Consider the following 20,080-nt stretch of genomic DNA (forward strand, 5'->3'; position numbering starts at 1 on the left):
GCAAGGTACCAACAAGGCAAGACACAACAGGCAGCAAGAGAGCAGGCTAGAGCATACCTCCTGGTGCAAAGTTTATATCATTTATTTATTTATTTATTATTTGATTTATATCCCGCCCTTCCTCCTGGCAGCAGCCCAGGGCGGCAAGGTTGGGCACAGAAGATGCCAGAGGGAGGGCCCCTCAGATGCGAGCACCATGGTTGGCCCATCATACCACCACCCTTGTGAATTAGGAAAGCCTTTTGCCCAGCCATTCCCTCCCACCTATGGGTCCCAGCACAGTGGCAGAGCCCAGCAAGAGCATCAAGGTCAAGGAGCCCAGGCACCGCAGAAGTCCAGAATGCGACTTCAACTCCTCAGCCCTAGAGGGCAACAATGGATCCACTATGCTTTGAATTATCCACCTGGTAGTAGGTCTGGGCCTGCTCAGAAACAGTAGAACAAGGGGGTGGGGAAGCATCCACACCCCTTTCATGCTCATCCATGGCTACCAGCTCCAGTGAAGCACCCAGGTAGCTCCAACACTGCCAGGCCAGGCCAGGGAGCTGTCCAGCATGCCAGGGCTGAAGCCAAGGCCTGAAGGAAACTGACAGCGCTACTAGCAGGGTAGGGTACATGCTCTATTAGAGGGGGCATGCTGTGCACATGGAGGGGCACAGTTGTCTACAGCAGGGGGGAAGTCAAGGAACTGTCTCATTGTAACCCCTCCTAGCCAGCAGATTTGGTGGGTTGGATATGATCTGTTCCTCCCATGAATATTGGCCTGGATTTCAGGACAGCACTTTCCTTTAAGGCTTCATTTCTTGGTAACTGGCTCACCTTCAGATTTAATTGGTGTTATCTGGATGCCTACCAAAACTTTGTTTATATTGATCTGCTGCTGTGTCTCAGGCTGCGTATACAGCAAATAGCCCATGGGCATGGCAATACCATTAGCTTGCAACTGCACAAATTTAGTCAACATCTTATCTTTGCTCACCAAGTGCATTTAAGGACAAATGAAACACAGCAGAGTTTACTGTTGTTCTTCTACTGTAAGTTGCATAAGGAATTTCAGCTGACTTTCCATACTTTGTAAAAAAGAATACCTTTGTGTGTCCCATTTATGTTCCATTTACACCATGAGCGGGGAACTGGATCAGGCCAGAGGACTGCATTCCGGACAAGGGCCTCTGTGGGCCATTTTTGAGAGGTGAGCGAGCTCACCCACTTATCATTCACCTAAGACAAAAAAAATGATCCTGTTGGAACAGGCCAAAGGTCCACCTAGTCCAGCATCTTGTTCTCACAGTTATCAACCAGATGCCCCTGGAAAGCCCACAGGCAGAGCCTGAGCTCACCAGCACTGGAGGTCATATGATATCAGGAAATTCAAAGTTCTAGTTGCAGGGGCAGGCACAGGCTTATTTCCAATCTTAGTGCTGTACTCCCACAGATCAGACATAAGCTTCTGCTGCTGCCTTATACTGTGAAGGAACAAGCAGACCACAGACCACCTCAGCTTGCTCGTTGATGGTAATATGCAGCAGCAGAGAGTTATCTTTGATCTTAGCACTGCAGTTCCACAGCACTATGATTAGAGATAAACCTCTGCCTGCTGCCTCTTAAAGCGTAGGTAGAGGCTTTTTGTGCCTGCTGCCTTTTAAAGACTGGGCAGAGGCCTATCTTTGATCTTAGCACTGTAGTCCCACAGCACTAAGATTGGAGATAAGATAAATGCTGCCTGCATGTTCCCCACGACTGATGTACAATGACTGTGGAAGTGACACAGCTGTGTAGACAGGAAAAGAACAAGTCATCCAAGCATGACATTTTTTACCCATTTTAAAAATCCAATTTTAAATCATATTAAAATTGTGCTAAAGCATTTTAAAAACTTCAACACTATTGTACCATTACTTTGATAACTTTAAAAAGTTTAAAATATAAAATAGATTAAAATGAGAAAAAATAACATATGGCAACAAAATAGCACCAAATGTAAAACTGAAAGGCAGCAGGTGGAACTTTTACTAAAATCAATTTTACATTTTGCAGTACGACACCTTGTCATTTGTGCTGATATTTGTGCTGATATTGTGCTGATATTTTAATAACTGGGGGGGAATAGATGGAAAAGTGCAAATTAAAGATGATTTTTTAAAAAATATGCAACTAAAATGGCACCAACCTGAAAGGTAATAATGAAGGTATGCTGAGGAACAGGTGCATGCCAATAGGTGCATCACTGCACACGTTGCAACCATACCCCTTAAACAGGATGGAGGTCACCTAGACAAGCTCTTTTTCCATCTTTAGCAGAAATATCAACAAGAGTAGGAAAAGGTTAGTTTTAAACACTCCTAAGACTTTATGATGGCTTCAACTGAATTTTTATCCCTTCCTGGATTTTAATTTATTTATTTAGGCCAGAGATGCCACCTAGTCAGGAACATGCTTTATAAAAACAGGAAGATGAAGGTCTGCTGAATGTCCTGGAGGAAGCTGGGAAGGGTAAGAAGGCAACACCTCAGTGTGTCACCCTGACCCCATACTCTTGACGACTGGCACGCTGGCAACTGAAAAGCCATCTGTTATGTCTAACAGCCCATTCACACATGCAAGATCACTCATTGTCATCAAGTGATGACCCTGTGCATGAATGCGATGGGAATGACCCATACTGACTGGATTGGAAAGGCATGGTCAATTTAACTAGATTAGCTTTAATTCCTAAAACACACTCCCCACCTACACTCCATTCTCATGCAGCCTCTTCCTTGGTTTGCATTTTTAATTTCCTCTGTGAATCAGTATCTGTTATTCAACAGCAGAAGGTTCAAATCAGCCCCCCTCATTTTGAGATTTAAGTGATGCTAACTTTGAATAAATGTTTCAGAGAAATATCCTATTTCCTGTCATAACAACCCCTTATGCTGCGATATATCTTTCTTTGTTTAACTTTTAAGAAGATTTTTAGCCGAGTCTGTATCTGTTTTAGATTTGAAATTGTTTTTATATATGAAATTATTTTAATGCTTTTATATATGTAATAGTTTTACATACAAAATTTATGTAATTGTTTTAATTGTTGATGCTTTTGTTGTTAAATCGCTTTGAGGTATTTTATAGGAAGTGATTCGGAAATGGAATTAATTGCTCAACATTTAAAAGCACTGAATTCAAATTTCCTTTCTTTAGCACAAGGATCAGAGACCTCCAAGTGACATCACATCTATCTCTCTGATTGGCTGTTAAAAGCCTGGCCTTCAATAGGCTTGTCTGATATGGATTGACCAAATTCCAAATGGGGGTTTGGCCATCCTTTCTTCCTATCAGACTGTCAGGGCTGGACTGCAGGCAGTTTTAGAGTGAGGACAGAAGTAATAACCTGGGAGTCAGAAGACAAGAATCATGAATCCTGAGTCATAACGAGGAACCACAGTACAATGGAGACTTATTTTTGCTGGGCAATATCCCAGATGGACCTGGACGCCTTGATAATCCTTCCATGTCAGTTGGAGGCAGTGGGCAGCCTAGGCGGGTGGAGTGACTCTGAAGCCCAGGAACACTTTACGGTCTTTGATGCAATCTGTTCTGTAGCCCTGGAGGCTCATGTGCAGGGCTGGTCTTACTATTAGGCAGTTTGAGACAACTGTGCAGGCAGCAAATGCTGGGAGGCAGCAGCAGCCCTTGTAGAAACAGCAGCCTCTGTTGCTACACAGTCTCTCCGCAGCCTCCTAATCTGGCCTATGCCTCAGGGAATCCAATCCCATTATCACCAGTGAACTAAGATTCAACTGCCATTCCAGTTGTCTTCTATACACAGAATGAGGAGGGGGCGCCATCTTGTCTGTCCGCCCAGGCAGCAAACTGTCTTAGGGCTGGCCCTGCATGTAGGCAGTAGTGAACTGATCCATGTTTTCCTAGTTCTAGCCCAGACAGGTCTCAATAAGGACCACCGCTGTGTATTAAAGGACAGGATGCAGGAAATTCAAGATATTTTAGAGGTGGAGTTGGTTTATTACCAGTTTTGTACTCCTTTGTTCTGAACTATCATGTGCCTGGCTGCAAGGGCTGTCAGCCAGAATGCCTGACAAAATATTATTAACCTTTTATGGGATTATGAACTTTAATTTTCTTTCACTGAATAGAAATTTGTGTAAAATCAAATTAAAATAATTTTTAAAAGAAGTATTGTCTTTAAGTTTAAATGCCATGTGATCTCAATTTCTTTTAAAACAAAACCATACTACTTTTTAATTGCAATTATGTGCTTTTGGGCATTACAGCCAACTGCCTGCTCACATTCAGGTCATAAATCTGCATTTCAAAGTTGAATTCCAGCTCAAAAGTGGAGGAGCAGTGAACTATATATAGTAACATGATTACTTTGATTGAAGGTTGGTTCTATTGCAGTTAAGAGTTGGCATGCACATTCTAGACACAATTTTACATGACAAGTTCAAATCCCAATTAAACCTCCACTTCTGATGTCAAGAAGGCTTATGATATAGATTTTATAACACAATTCTTCATTTCACGTTCTACTACCAGTGGGGGAACACTGAAAGGTATAAAACACATTGTAATGCTGTATCTACCATGAGCACAGAGATACTGCAAGATTATTATTTATTTTATTTCTATCCCACCCTTCCTCCCAGAAGGATCCCAGGGTGGGAAACAAAGGACAAACAAAACACTATAAACATCACACAACATCTTTAACACATCGTAAAAATAAAATGCCTTAAAAACATATTTTTTAAAAAATCTGTAAAAACATATTAAAAAGCAATTCCAAAACAAATACCACATAAAGATCTTATTTGTAGACAACAGCTCAATGTCACATACATTTTCCATACAATTAAACATAGCCGAAATGAGGCCTCCTCAACATTGTGCTTTGCCACTTATTATTTATGAATCTTCAGAGAAAGCTTGATCTACTCCTTAAACAGCAGGGGTCAAGATTTTGAATATGGAGTTCCTCTAAATAGCTTATACCTGTTTTGTGCATTTCATAATAGCTACAGCTGCATCTATAACTACTGACAGCTTTTGCCTCAAAATAAAGATCAACAGTACAATTCTGTACATGCCTATTTAGAAGTTAAATCCCATTGAATTCAATAGGGAGTACTCCTAGGTAGGTGAGTACAAGAAAGCAATCAACTTACTAGTTGGGAGTAAACCCAATTTAACCTGAATAAACATACATATGATTGTGCTGTTAGTACACTTTCCCATCTGCTTGTGTGATGGACAACCTTGTTCCTAAAGACACAATTATAGTGGAACTGACTCATCTTTTCTGCCTTGCACCTGGTGGTTTCTTAAGTACCAGTATAATAATGTTTTTAGCAAAATTTAGATACCACTAAGCTGTAGACCTTTGGTACACTGGTATTTGAAACTGCCTTTTCTTTGAGTGGGAGTTGTTTTTTCTTCTGAATATAAGACTATAAATAACATTTTCAACTCCTGATATATCAGTATATATTTGCCTTCTGAGTTAGGCTAAAGCTTTACTCAAACAAAGCATAGGATAAGCTGTCTTCAACATGTGCCCTGCACTTGACTACATTCCCAATATGGTTGAGCCCACCTTAGCTATGGAGACTTTGTTTGCTTTGGGGGTGCCTGATACCAACATTGTTTTTCTAGCAGAGGTCTTATGCATTTAGCAGCTGCAATAAAAGGCCAGAATTCAGCAGGTGAAGCTTATATCATTCCATCTTGAGGCCAGGAAAAAGGTTCAGCTGTTGAATGTCCACCAGTTACATTCACAGGAGCCAGCTCCTAGTTGGTGGAGTGATGGACAGTAACCTTAAGGAGGAAAAGCATGTCCTCATCAGAAGTACCTCCATATAAACCCAGGAACAAATAAATTAGAATATTTATTGAATAACTAAACTACAGTATATTGTTAGAGCAACAAATTACTTTAGCAAAATTAGATTAAAACTCAAGCAAATTAAATAAATAGGGCTATAATAATAGCTTATTATAGATATAAGAGATGGGGCTGGAACAACACTGAGTTGGATGGGGCTTTCAGCGTAATCTTGTGTAAATTTACACGGCAATAAGTCCTACTGCATCCAATGCGGCTTCCTCTCTAGTAAGTGTGAAGCCGCGCAGTCTGTTCCTCTACAGGCTTTCTCCAAGTAACTGCCATTGGATTCAGCGGTCCTTACTTCAAAGGTATATGGTGCTTTATGATTACGGCTTCTCAGTCCGCCGACAGTGCACCTCCCGATCCCAGTCGCGTTTGCTCGGAAGTAAAAGCCTGATCCGCGCAACGGTGCTGCTTTTCCCAGGTAAGTGTCCTCAGGATGGCAGCCGCGCATCGTCATCACCCCGGTGCGCGCAAATGCAAGCCGACTGGCGGAGGTGCTGGGCCGCTTCCGCTGATTGGCGCTCAGCCGCACGGCCCCTGACCAATGGAACTCTTGCGCGAGGGATAAAAACTTATCCGGGCGCCGAATTTGCTGCATCCCGCCCATCTCTTTATCTTTCTGTGCTCGCCTTTGTCTTTTGTGCTGCTACTGGTCCTGCGCGCCTTTTTTGCATTATGGGGGGCGCTATGCTCCGGACTCTGTTATTGTTGCTCTTGGCTACCGCAGGTGGCTGGGGTCTCTTCCCTGATAGACGTGAGTGTGAGGGCGGAGTTAGCAGCGGTCACGTGGCGTTTGGGTGGCGTAGTGGGGATGGGGGCTTTCTAAGGTGTGTTTCATGCTAGGTGGGCTTTGGTATCTAGTGAAAGTATCTCTTTTTTCTGAAGGTTGCATTTTTTTAGATGACTTAAACTGCATTGTTTAATCGTTTTTGAGTTTGTAGCCCTCCTTTGGGGGGAAGGGAGGAATATATGTTTAATTAATATGCAATTGTATGGTAGGTCATTGAATACTTATTGGGAGGGAGCAAGCCTAACTGAACTGAGTAAAGCATGCATGTAGTATTAAGTGCGTTGGCTGATTCTATAACTTTCTGATGTTTTAACTATTTTATTATGTGTTCCCATTGTATATCTTTTTAATGAATTGGTGGGTTACAAGGATATTTATAAGTAAAATAGCTATGGCCAGTATGGTATCCAATGTAGTAGTTCTGTTAGCCCAAGGGTTTTAGGTTGTGCTTTGGAACTTTTCCTCTGTCTCCTTATGCGCTCCCTAAATCTGTTCTGCTCTAGAGGATTGGAGAAAACCCAGATTTGGAGAGGAAGGGGAAGCTTGGTGGAACAACTAGAAGTCCTTGTGCTAATGGGACCATTTTGTTTGATAATGCTCTGTGTTATGTACTCCAATGGCTAAATGGACCTCCAGATTTTAACAGTAGTACAAACTGTTGAACAGTAATTGCTGGAGGTTAGGAATAGAGGGAGTTGTGTTTCTGCTGCCTTCATACCTTGTGTGTGGGCTTCTTGGAGGCATGTGGAGGATGACCATCACTGTGGGAAATATGCTGCTGGGCTATACTAGTAGGGCTCTGATTGTATGCTGGTTCTGACTACCAAGGAAGCCTTGGATCCTTGGGTATTTCTCCTAGTTTTGAAGTGTTGCAATCCATGATTGCTGCTCAGTCAGTTTCTGACAATGTTGTTTTGCTTTCTACAGATGGAAGCTTTTGTAGTATCTCTCAGCAAGCTGTGTGTGGAGATAAGTGCATTCCTTTGATGTGGCTTTGTAACGGAGAACAAGAATGCCCTGATGGTTCAGATGAGCAGTGTGGTAAGTCTTTCAGAGCCATCCAGTATGCTTGTTAACTGCTGAGAGCCCATTTTAGAGACTAAGGTTGGATACACTGCTTCTGATAAACAAACATTTTGGGATGGGCTTGTAATAGTCCACATTATTTCATGGCTATGCAGTTTCCCAAGTAGGGTGGCCAGCTGACAAAGGGGACAGGGCTCCTGCACCTTTAATAGTTGTGTAGAAGAGATGATTTCTGTTGGAATGTATGAGGTTCAACTCCAACTTGTGGGTTGAGGCTGCATGGGGTTAAAAAGGGTAGCTAGAGAGACCTCTTGGTTGCTAGGCTATACCTGTCCTTTGATCTCCTGTTGTCTCTTCCTTCCTGCTAGACTGATATGCAAAGGATGTTGATCCCAGTTCCTTCCCTTCTTTCCAGTCTTCTTTCTTGAGAGGGGAGCAGACATCTTTTCTTTGTTTTTCCCTCTCCACCAGCATGAGGGCGAGTACTGGGCTTAGTGCTTCCTGCTCCAACTTAGCTAGATATAGGACACTTTCCTATCAAACATGTACTTCCAGAATAAAGTAGTTGTTTCTTATTTTAAAGCTTAAAGCCTCTGTCTGACTAATTTTGCAGGCAATTTAGCAAAGATTCAAACACACACACATAAGCTCGCTCAATACTCTCCGGTCCGCAGCGCAACTCTGCAGGGTCCTACAGGACATTGGGCCCAGTGTCCTATAATTTCAGCAGCTGTAATGTGTCACACAGGTGCAACTTGTTATTGTTGTGACCATACTGACTCAGGTGAATGGGGATTGTAGTCCAAAACATCTGGAGAACACTAGATTTGTGAAGACTGTTCTACAGGGTTGGCTTCCTTATGAGTAAGGTATATTGTGCCTCTGTAATTTTGTTTGTAAATACCCCATTGCTATCTTGTGTACAAATGTATGGCATGCTAATCATTGAGCTAGTGCTTAAAAGAGCATCTATTACTCTTAATTCCAGCACTGTGACCTTGGAGCATGTACCCATTGGCCAGCTGTTTCTTGCAAGCTTGTTTCAAAATTTCTCTTTAGCTGATTAGAGACAAACTACCAAATGTTTTCCAACTCCTACCCAAACAGGTATGGAGCAGCTAGTAGTCACCAGCCATCGTACCTGACCTGAACATCATCTGATAATTGATGCAATTTATGGGTGTATCTTTGATTTTTCCCTCTATGCAAAAGCCTAATTTTCTTACCTGGCACAGCCGTAACTCTATATAAACAGCCTCCTAGAATGCCATATATAGCTTCATGCAACTAAGGGCTGAATTACACAGGAGGTCTGTGGCTGGATTTGTGTTTTGTTTTGTTTTTTGTTTGTAAGCAGTCGTGAGCGGCAGGCTGAATTGGATCAGAGTGGCAGGCAGGAGCAGGTTGTTCAGCCATTTTCTAAATCTAGCTGCCCCCTGCCAAAAACTATTGCTTGCTTCATTGGCAAAAAATATAGGTTTTGTCAAACTGAACACCAATTTCATGCCTTAACTTATTAGGTGCTCTATTTCAGTTTCAGCTGGGAAAGCAAAAACTGATCATCTGAGCCAAACTCAAACTGGGTTTATGAAGCAAGCCACCTTAATGAAAAAAGGAGTCCAAGATGGGTGGGAGTTTCTAAAAAAGGAAATTCTAAAAGTGCAATGGCAAGCAACTCCAACAAAGAAAAAATGTGGGAAACAACAGAAGAAGCCAATGTGGCTTCACAAAAAGCTTAGAGGTGACCTGAAAACAAAAAAGGCCACATACAAGAAGTGGAAAGAAGGCCAGGCCACAAAGGAAGAGCACAGGCAGGTATCACGGAATTGCAGGGATGGTGTCAGGAAGGCTAAAGCTGAGAATGAGCTGCGGTTAGCGAGGGATGCTAAAAGCAACAAAAAAGCTTTCTTCAGGTATGTCCGTAGTAAAAGACAGAGGAAAGAAACGGTGGCACAGCTACTCAGTGAGGATGGCAAAATGATAAGAGATGACAAAGAAAAGGCAGAAGTGCTCAATTCCTAGTTTGGCTCAGTCTTCTCCCAAAAAGGAATCTGTGACCCTCCCAGGAAACATGAAGTAGAAGGGGCAGGATTGGAGCTTGAGATTGATAGATAAATGGTCAAGGAATACCTAATCACTTTGAATGAGTTCAAATCGGCAGGGCCTGATAAACTGCAACCTAGAGTATTGAAGGAACTGGCTGAAGAACTCTCAGAACCGCTGTCTATTACCTTTGTGAAATTATGGAAGACTGGTGAAGTGCCGGATGACTGGAGGAGAGCTAATGTTGTCCCTATCTTCAAAAAAGGCAAAAAGGAGGAACCGGGGAACTACAGACCAGTCAGCCTAACATCAATCCCTGGAAAAACTCTGGAGCAGATTATAAAGCAGTCAATCTGTGAGCACCTTGAAAACAATGCAGTGATTACTAGGAGCCAACATGGATTTATGAAGAACAAATCCTGCCAAACCAATCTTATCTCATTTTTTGACTGGGTAACCTCCCTTGTAGACTGTGGGAATGCTGCCTACATAATATACCTCAACTTCAACAAAGCTTTTGACAAAGTGCCCCATGATATTCTGATTAGCAAGCTAGCTAAATGTGGGCTGGATGGAACAACTATCAGGTGGATCCACAGTTGGCTCCAGAATCGTACTTAAAGTGTACTTAGCAACATTTCCTTCTCAAACTGGGCAGAAGTAGCAACATTTCCTTCACAAACTGGGCAGAAGTAACGAGTGGGGTACCACAGGGCTTGGTCCTGGGCCCTGTGCTCTTCAACATTTTTATTAACGACTTGGATGAGGAGGTACAGAGCATGCTTATCAAATTTGCAGATGATACAAAATTGGAGGGCATAGCTAATACTGTGGAAGACAGAAACAGAGTTCAAAGGGACCTTGATAGGCTGGAGCATTGGGCTGAAAACAACAGAATGAAATTCAAAAGGGATATATGCAAAGTTCTACACTTAGGAAAAAGAAACTAAATGCACAGTTATAAGATGGGGGATACTTGGCTCAGCAATACAACATGTGAGAAGGATCTTGGAATTGTTGTTGATCACAAGCTGAATATGAGCCAACAGTGTGATGTGGCTGCAAAAAAGGCAAATGCTATGTTAGGCTGCATTATCAGAAGTATAGTTTCCAAATCATAAGTATTAGTTCTCTATTCCGCACTGGTTACGCCTCATCTGGAATACTATGTCCAGTTCTGGTCTCCGCACTTAAAGAAGGATGCAGACAAACGAACAGGCTCGGAGGGGGGCAGCAAGGATGATCAGGGGACTGGAAACAAAGCCCTATGAGGAGAGACTGAAAGAACTGGGCATGTTTAGCCTGGAGAAGAGAAGACTGAGGGGAGATACGATAGCACTATTCAAGTACATGAAAGGTTGTCACATAGAGGAGGGCCAGGATCTCTTCTCAGTCACCCCAGAGTGCAGGACATGGAATAATGGGCTCAAGTTGCAGGAAGCCAGATTTTGACTGGACATCAGGAAAAACCTCCTAACTGTTAGAGCCATATGACAATAGAATCAATTACCTAGAGAGGTAGTGGGATCTCCAACATTGGAGGCATTCAAGAGGCAGCTGAACAGCCACCTGTCGGGAATGCTTTGACTTGGATTCCTGCATTGTGCAGGGGGTTGGACTTGATGCCCTTACAGGCCCCTTCCAACTCTACTATTCTATGATTCTAGGGCCTTGAAGCCAATGATCTGAATACGAAGTTATATTGGCATATGAAAGCTGAGTTATACATTCATAATAATTTTATGTTAATAAGGGTATACAGTATATAGCAAGTGACTTGTCTAGAAGAAATGTAGGGATGTGGCTGTAAAAGTTCATTTGAACTTTCCCCCGCAATGTAATGATTCAGTCACTCTTGCTCCTGCTTCTTTGCCTCATGAGTGAGCAGGCAGGTGATTTCAGAGTAGTTGCCACTGATGTCTGGCATAAGCTGCTTTATTTACTGACTGGCTTGACTTCATTCTCCTGTATCTTCAGGAATGGCTTAAGTGAATTGCATCTGAGGGAAGCGCTGCTTCTGCTTTGAGCCTCAAGATCTACTTTATTTTGCATGCAGGCTCTTTGAGCTCTTATTGTAGCATTCCTGCAGTGAATGTTGACTGTGAAGCAGCTTCCCAGGCTGCTAAAATCATCCTTGGCAACTATCCTATAGGCAACAGTTCTTCAAAAGGGAGGGTATCTATCTAGGCACTTCGTGTTAAGTGGAACATTAAGCAAGCTAAATACTCTTTTCTCATTCAGATGAAGAATGTCATGGAGACCCAAATGCATGGCAGTGCAATAATGGAATGTGTATTGATGCTACCTGGCTTTGTGATGGTACCAGTGATTGCATGGATGGCTCTGATGAAAAGAACTGTGGTATGTTAAAAACCTTTTTTCAATATTGCTTGGCACTTTGCTTCCCCAGTTGTCTCTGTGTGCAACACAACTGATGCCAGCACTCACTTTTATTGTATAGTTCTTGACTACGTGAAGACTTTGCAGTTGTCGGTAACCTCTAGCGTAGAAGCTGCTGAGCCAGAAGCCAACTTCTAACTCCTTATGCTAAGATTGGCTGGAGAATCCTTGCCTTGGGTGCTGGTTTCTTCTGGCATAAAGGCCACAATCCTATGCATGCTTGAAAGTAAAAGCTCATTGAACTTGGTGGACTTGCTATGTAAAAATGCACCAAATTAAGCTGCAGGTCTTGGACTCTATTCAGGACTTATACTGCAACTGGATGGATCAGCCTGGTATTATTATTAATAAATAATAATGAAATTTATTTAATAATAATATTAAATGTATTATTCACCCAAAGTTGCAGGGGTGGGTTACAACAGTTTTAACATTAAAACATCCTAAAATTATGGTTTCACAAAAAATAGTCAGTCCTAAAACTATGTATCTCGAGTGTCAAAGGCAAGGATAAAAAGGCGAGACTTGGCATTCCCCGAAAACTGTACGGTGAAGTTGCAGACCCATCTCTGGGCATGGCTGGCTGCTTGATCAGACAAAATCCAGACAAGTGTTAAAACTGGTAGTGGATGTATGGTTTTGCTGGCTTTTATGGTTTTACAGGAATAAAAAGATCACAAAGTTTCAGCTCCCAGCCTCAATTCTAGCATGTAAGCTGCTTAGATGTTATGGATGATTAAGCAGTATATAAATCCTGTTGAATAAAATAACACCGGCATTCTTTTAATCTTTAGGGAATTACAGGCAAATACCGCTCAAATGTTACAGGAAGACAGGATAAAAACATTTTTTTAAAAACTTTGAAATAGATTAAATGTTACTTTGACAAAAATTCTGGCTGTATTTCTAACACTTGTTTCATCGGGGATCTAAAGTTTCCTTTGTTTCAGGCTAACCTTCATTATGCATCTATCAAAAAACCAATTGAAGTGATGGGTAATGGAGTACAAAGGGATCCAAAGCCTTGGGTACCAGAGCTGACAAAGCCAACATTTTCTGAATTGCTACCAAGGCTCTTGTCAAGCATGCCCTTAAGCTGCTCTTTACCCACCCGCTTCCCCCTCATCGTACAACTACCTGAATGGCTACTGAACAAGCTGTATATAGTGTTTTTAACCCTTCAGCTAAAGGCTCTCAGAGCAGCTTCCATACAATCAATAAAAACAAAAGCATAACCTGAGGGCAGGGAGTTTCATAGAAGACATGACACAGAAGTAAAATGGGGTGGGTAGGGAACAGGAAAAGCAAAATTGGGCACCAGTTCTTAAAGTTAATTGGGAGCGGGGAACCTTCTTGAGCCTTAAGGGCAGCATTTCTCATATGTAACCTTTGAAGGGCCACATATCTATGGCGGATGAAGTAATAGATGCAGCTCTTCCTTCCAGCCATGTAAAATACGCATATTCCCACACACCTCATTCCATTCAGGTAAGCAAGAGGTATTATCACAGTTCAAAGGACACATTCCAGCCAGGGCTGGAAAGCACTTAAGAAGGTTGTAAGCAAGGCTGGTGAGGGATGTGGCTTACGGAGAGTCCCAAGGGCCAGCCATAGAGGCCTACTCAGAGGCCTACATGTGGCTGCTGGGGCCTGAGGTCTTCCACCCTGAGTTAAATAATTCTTTCAATAACCAACTGTTCCAGAACAGGAGCAGCCTGATGGAGCTGGTCTCTCAGCAGGGCTGATGGAATGACCCTGCTTCCCAGCTCTTCTACTGCCAGCTGACAATCCAGGGGAGGAGAGCAGAAGGGGGTGCCTTCATCTGGACTTCTGTGGGTGGCTTCTACAGTGCTCAATCCTGGGGGTGTGTGTCCTACAGCACTTGGCTCCAACATACAGAGCAGTGATGGGGAATCTCTGGCCCGCAGGCCAGGCCTGGCTCAACAGAGGGCCCAAATTGACCTGGTTAGGCCATTTCCCCCAAGCTGTGCCCACTTGTCCATCAGCTGACACAGCTACTGGAAGGCCAGCTGCATCAGGCTTCTCCTGTTCCTGAAACCGTAGGATGCATTGCAGCCGATGAAAGCACTTGAGAAGGTGGAGAGCAAGACTGGTGAGGGGTGTGGTGTGAGAAGGGGCAGCTTTTCTAATGGCTTTGTATCAGGGGTGGGGTTGCTGCTTCACCAATTCTGTGGATCAACTTTGACTGGTGGAGGTGACCACCCTCCTGTCAATCATCTGACGACATGACTTATTTCTCATGTTGATAGTACCAGCTTCATAAATCTCTGAGAGGCAAGTCAGTGCAATATTTTGCCCCTTCGTAGCAACTCTGCTGCTAAGCTCTTTGAAACCTACACAAGGTGTGTTCTATTAGGGCTAGGGAAAGGTGAAGGTAAATGGCTCCTATAGGGAACAACCCTTTTTATCCAGAAGGGAGATACTAGCATGTAGGTGACTTAAGCTCTTTGATGCCATTGCATGGTAGGGAGAAAGTCTCTTATCAAGAAAATAGGCTTCCTCTTCAAAACTTTCCTCTGAGCGGTTCAGCAGTTTTATATGCCACAGTCTGTTAAGATGCTCCTCAGCTTCTTTCCTAAACTTTGAAGATGTGAAGCAGCCCGCGAGTTAGACTGTTGGTCTACCTAGCCCACTTCCCCCAGTTGGAGCACCCCACATAAGTGAAGTGAGGGCAAATAATCTGTGCTGATGCTACAATATTATTGCAGTTTGTGGAGAGAAAAAAGTTTCATGCCGGGGGAATAAGCAATGCATTGATCCATGGGAACTCTGTGATCAGCATAAGGATTGTGAAGATGGTTCAGATGAAGCAAACTGTCCTCTGAACAACTGCCTGGCTGGACAGTGGCAGTGTAAAAACAAAGTGTGCGTTATGGAGGACTGGAAGTGCAACAGCATAGACAACTGCGGTGACCACTCAGATGAAGAAGTCTGTGGTAAGCAGCTTGATCTACTTTCAGATGGGTATGGGGGACAACTAATCTATACGTAAAATTAATTCCCCTCGCAGAGCATTCCATTTTGCTAGGGGTTTAAAAACTCACAGGAAAACATTTCACACGACCAGCGTTTTATGCCTGGTTTAGTGGTTTTTCCAGTTTTTTCTGTAACCATACAAAGAATAAACATGGCCAATAAAAAAGACAGCAGCAGCAAAACATGTTAATAATGCCATTAAGAAAACCAGATGTAAGTTTTTAAAAAATAAACTAGGGGGAGAATGAGTCAGGTAGGAAAAGGGAAGGAATAGGCTCTGGCTGAGCCCACATGGCATGCCAAGCATGCAAACAGCTTCAGGTAGGAGTCTCAGATCTCAGGGTATGTATTTGTGCTTCAGGGTAAAAGTAGCTCTTTCATATGCTGCAAGGGAAGGAAGATCCTCTGACCAACAAGCAGTTTGGGGAGCAGTTTGATCTTTCCAATGTTGTGAGACTAGTTGTTTGGCCACTAATAAAGCGTGCAGGGTCAAGCCACGGTGTCCCTCTGTCAAATCCAGGACATCAGGTTATAACGAAATATAGCATCAACACCTGGAAATTCTAGGGACATTCCTAGGACCTGGTTGATTTGGGTAAGGACTTCTGCCCACAATGGGGCCTCTACCAGGTAACAAACAGGATTATGTTAGTTGTAGGTCCACTCCGTCAATGTGTAAATGCTCACTCCTGGAAATAGAGTTGGGAGAACAATCCATTAAAGATACTTCCAATCTGGAAGCTAACAAGAGTCTTCCAAACCATGAGAGTGGCTTTTACCTGGCCAGCAAGTTTACTTGTGTGGGCTTTTTAGATCTAGAAACATTCTTGCAAATGATGGTTGCCAAAACATTTAACAGTACATAATCCTAACTAACTTGGACTCTTGAATACAGCTTACTGCCCAGAAGAAATGATCCTTTGTGATAAGGGGAAATGCATTCTGAAATCTCTAATGTGCAATGGAGTAAAAGACTGTCTAGATGGCACTGATGAACCCAGTACTTGCGGTAATTAATAGTTTATGCTTGTATAGTAAACAATTAACACCATGTTCTAGTTGGCTGTTAAAGGATGTCAGTTCTGTTTAACTTTTGTTCTATGCATGTAGGCAAGAATTGCTCTCTGAACAATGGAGGCTGCATGGAGAATTGTACCGAGACCTATTGGGGTGTGAGGTGTTCATGTGGTCCTGGCTGGAATCTTCACGCTTATGGTCAAAATTGTGCAGGTAAGGGTAAAGAAAATCAGAAATTCACTACTTAGAACTGGAGAAAGTTCTCTAAACCTGCAAGTTGCAACCAGCATACATACATTCTAAAGAAAACCCTTCCTGGTTGACTTGAGGGTCTTGATACCTGAGCTATCAAAGTAAGGAAATAGATGTATATCGAAGTACTAACGGCAACTACATGTAAGGACCCTGATGTTGCCATAGGATTGCAATAAATGCTTAGTTGCTGATAATGGCAGCCTTGGAGCTTAGTGGTTGGGTCAATGTAGAACAGGGCCCTTCCCCTTTTATCGTGCATTCATGATGATTTGTTCTCAGAGTGCTATCAAAGTGGTCCAGTGTGGTTCCACTTCCAATGGTTAGTGCCTGCAAAATGTTTGGGATGGTCACTTTGCTTCATTTCCAGTCAGTGCATATCCTGTAACTTTTGCTGGAATCTTCTTATAACTTCTTATTTTGGAACTCCTTCTGTTGTGCGATAGCCCCTCCCAACAGAAACAATGGGGTAGCATTTGGGAAGCAGCACAGAGCAAACTAAAGCAGTATGAACACACTACTGTTGTGTCAAGAACATGTTGTGTAATACACCTGCATTAAAACGGCAGCCTGCAGGGTCCCCCCAGTCTCTTGAGTTTTAATTATATAGCTAAGTCCTAGCATTGTAATGCTCCAGGAAGCTGGCAGAACATTTCTGGCTGCTCAGAATAAGGAGTACCGCCATCTTTGTGGAGCACATGCCAGTTCCATAATAAAAACCTGGAACCTCTGTCATGCCTAGGATCCAGCTGGCAAACTGCTACCTGGTACTGAAGGAGAAGTAAAACTAGCCAAGCCTTGTGCCACTTTAACTAGGCTCAACATGTTCCTTTGATGGGCTAACTTGAACAACTTTCCTAAATAGGTACATATGAAGGGAAATTCCCTCCTGCTATCGTGTCCCTTTTCCTGGTTAATAGGGCTCATGTGCTGTTTCCAGTAAGCAGTCAGGATAGCATAATAATCTAAGAAGCTAATACTACTTCCTCTTAGCACTTCATGGCCATGGCTGACCTCCACAGTCTGCAGGAACTTCTATACATGGCGTTTTCTGTTTGTTTATTGCAGATGTTGATGAGTGTGAAATGCCGTACAGTCCTTGTAGCCAGTTGTGCAACAACACAGTGGGCTCTTTTACCTGTGACTGTGTCCAAGGGTACAGGCTCTCCAACAGAACTACTTGTAAGAGTGCTGGTAAGCCTTTCAGATGCATGAATGGATTCTAGCTTGGGACACTAATGGAGGGGGTGGGGAAACAAGACTGCCTAGCTTGGCAAAGGTTAGTACATTTGTTGCAGAGGTGAAGGCACAATTAAATGTGCATGTGTGATGCTTTTAATAGCACTTCAGGAGGCAGATCTTCCACTCAACCCTTTCCTTTGTGAAATGTGGGGCTCCTTGATCGTGTGCCCTTGCTGAGGCCCTGGTTCCCTGCTTGAGCAGGCCCAGGTGTAATCTGAAGTGTCCCAGGGTACTTCATTTGGTAATAGTGCCTGTCATGATGTTCGGCAGGCACTCGAAATGTGCCTAAGTAGCAGCAGCAATTAACTCAGCCACAGATTAGTGGCTCTTCTGGCATTGTGTAACAGGCTGTAGAATATCCTAAAGAATCTCTTGTGGTTTTAAACTTCGGTGAACTAAACCTCATGACAAACCTCCACTTCCATGCAAATCTTATAACTAGAAGTTCAAACGACGACACAGGCCATTCTAAGGGTGTTGCTTGCAAGGTTAGTTGAGATATCTAACTCCAGGTTCCTCAAACCTCCAAGGGTTTTAAGCAGCGGGAAAAGGTATGATTTGCCATTTTCTTAAAGGTACTGACAGTACTATAACTGGAGAGGAGAGCACAGGCTTTTGACCAGAAATACTGAGTACAAAAGCTGCCATTGAAGAGGCTTCCTGTGTGTGGTGGGTCACCAAGAAGGCTTAACATGTCCATGACAAATATCACATGTTGAATTGCCTACTTGAAATGCAGTTGGCAGGCCCAGTTAACCTCGAAATACAGAATAAAGTTATACCAACCCAACCTGTCCCATATTTTCATAAGTGCATGGGACTTTGAGCCCAGCTACTTTATCAGTGGAGTTGGTAATGCATCATAATGGATTTAACCTGGATCAACACCATTGTGCCTCTTCAAGAGGAAAAAAAATGGTGTGTTGCTTCCTATATGTAGCTTGACTGCACATGAAGACATCCCAGGAGCCCAAAGGAGGGGGAATGGGAGGATTTGAAACTAAAAGAGCCTCTATGGGGGGTATAAGTGTGATGTGTGTTACCCATCATAGCTAAAATAGTCCTTGCTAGAAATGGAACTAAATACTGGCCAGGCAGTCTGTTCTGGCACTTAGTCCGGCATATGGAAAAAATGACTTCATATAGGCAAGCTAACAACATGTTCTTAAGAGGCACTCTGTGAGGTTAGAATACAAAAAGTTGCTGACTGACCATGTAGTTTCATTTCTGTATGATGGTGTATTATGAAGCACCTGCTTAGCCTTTACTCAGAAAAACCAGCAGAGTTAGGGGTGGACCTTGTAAATGAAGTAAAATAATAGCAGTATTATCCTGGCTCCAATTTAAGATACCTGGGAATATATCTAATTAAGACTGTATACAATATCGAGTTGCCAGACAAAGGACCAACCTTAATAGGGCAATCCCTAACAATGGCTACTTAGAAGTAAGTCCTGTTGAATTCAGTGGAGCTTATTCCCAGGTAAGTGCTGTTGGGATGGCAGCCCAAGTTATGCAAGATGGAAGTTCCCAGCCAGCTAGAGCATGCCTTAGTTTGGGAGTATATCAAACTACACAGTGCTACTTAGCAGAGACATTTCACAGATGCCTCCTATAAAGGATGACTCTAGCAAGCAAGGCTATGGGGTCCAGCTTGGATATCTAGTCCTTGCTTAGAGTTCTTACAGCAGCCCACCATTAGCTGGATTGTGTTCCAGGCATGAGCTGATAATGAAAGATCTCTTTCAGACGGTGCTACCAAAATACTGCTGGCTGTTGGGCATGATCTTGCTCTCTTGGATGTAAAAACTCACCACTTGGAGGCTCTAGTGTCTACAAGGACAACGCCCAGCTCTGTTGCCTATGACTTGTTAAGGAAAACCTATTATTGGGTTGATGAAGGGAAGAAGCTTCATATCTATTTGCCAGGAAAAAATGAGATGCTTCTCTATCCAGGTAAAGCTGTTAATATACTTGGAGTAGCTGAATCCTTATCTAAGTAAAGCTGTTAGTGTATGCTTGGAGTAACTGAGCGACTTAGCCAAACATTTCAGCACCCCTTTCCTTCCCTGCAAGCCTGTACGTAGCAAGACTTTAGCAGAGTAAAAGTTAAAATGACACTGAGAGCTGGTGTAGTGTGGTGGATGGTGTTGGGCTAGGGCAATGAAGACCTGGATTCAAATCCTACTGTGTCCATGATGCTAACTGAGTAACCTTTTGCCAGTTGTACACTCAGCCTGATCTACACCATAGAGTTGTTGTGAGTTCTGAAGTGGGCGAGGAAGGGTACAACAAAATGAAGCAAATGCAGTAGGGGCATAAGTAACAATTGTATAAATGTAAATGCAACCAATACATAACTTAAAGCACTTGGACAAAACTTAGTAATTGGCCGGGGAATAGATTACTTAATATCTGGACGGAAC

The 20,080-nt window shown here is 42.9% G+C and overlaps 1 protein-coding gene across 2 annotated transcripts in view; it reads left to right on the forward strand.

Annotated features, from left to right (window-relative positions):
- Positions 1-6,471: 6,471 nt before the first annotated feature.
- LOC133388889 (prolow-density lipoprotein receptor-related protein 1-like) overlaps positions 6,472-20,080 on the forward strand; it is a 47,923-nt gene continuing 34,314 nt past the window's right edge. Inside the window, exons 1-8 of one of the 2 annotated variants that reach the window (XM_061635397.1) lie at positions 6,472-6,641; positions 7,605-7,718; positions 11,988-12,107; positions 14,876-15,103; positions 16,039-16,152; positions 16,254-16,373; positions 17,481-17,606; positions 19,404-19,610. In XM_061635397.1, coding sequence (XP_061491381.1) covers positions 6,563-6,641; positions 7,605-7,718; positions 11,988-12,107; positions 14,876-15,103; positions 16,039-16,152; positions 16,254-16,373; positions 17,481-17,606; positions 19,404-19,610 — 1,108 coding nt within the window. In that variant the 5' untranslated portion in view covers positions 6,472-6,562. Of the gene's footprint in view, positions 6,642-6,854; positions 6,883-7,604; positions 7,719-11,987; positions 12,108-14,875; positions 15,104-16,038; positions 16,153-16,253; positions 16,374-17,480; positions 17,607-19,403; positions 19,611-20,080 lie in introns of those variants that run through there. The other variant, XM_061635407.1, reaches the window with a different exon arrangement.

The sequence above is a fragment of the Rhineura floridana genome, chromosome 1 (assembly GCF_030035675.1).
Source record: "Rhineura floridana isolate rRhiFlo1 chromosome 1, rRhiFlo1.hap2, whole genome shotgun sequence".
Taxonomy (NCBI): domain Eukaryota; kingdom Metazoa; phylum Chordata; class Lepidosauria; order Squamata; family Rhineuridae; genus Rhineura; species Rhineura floridana.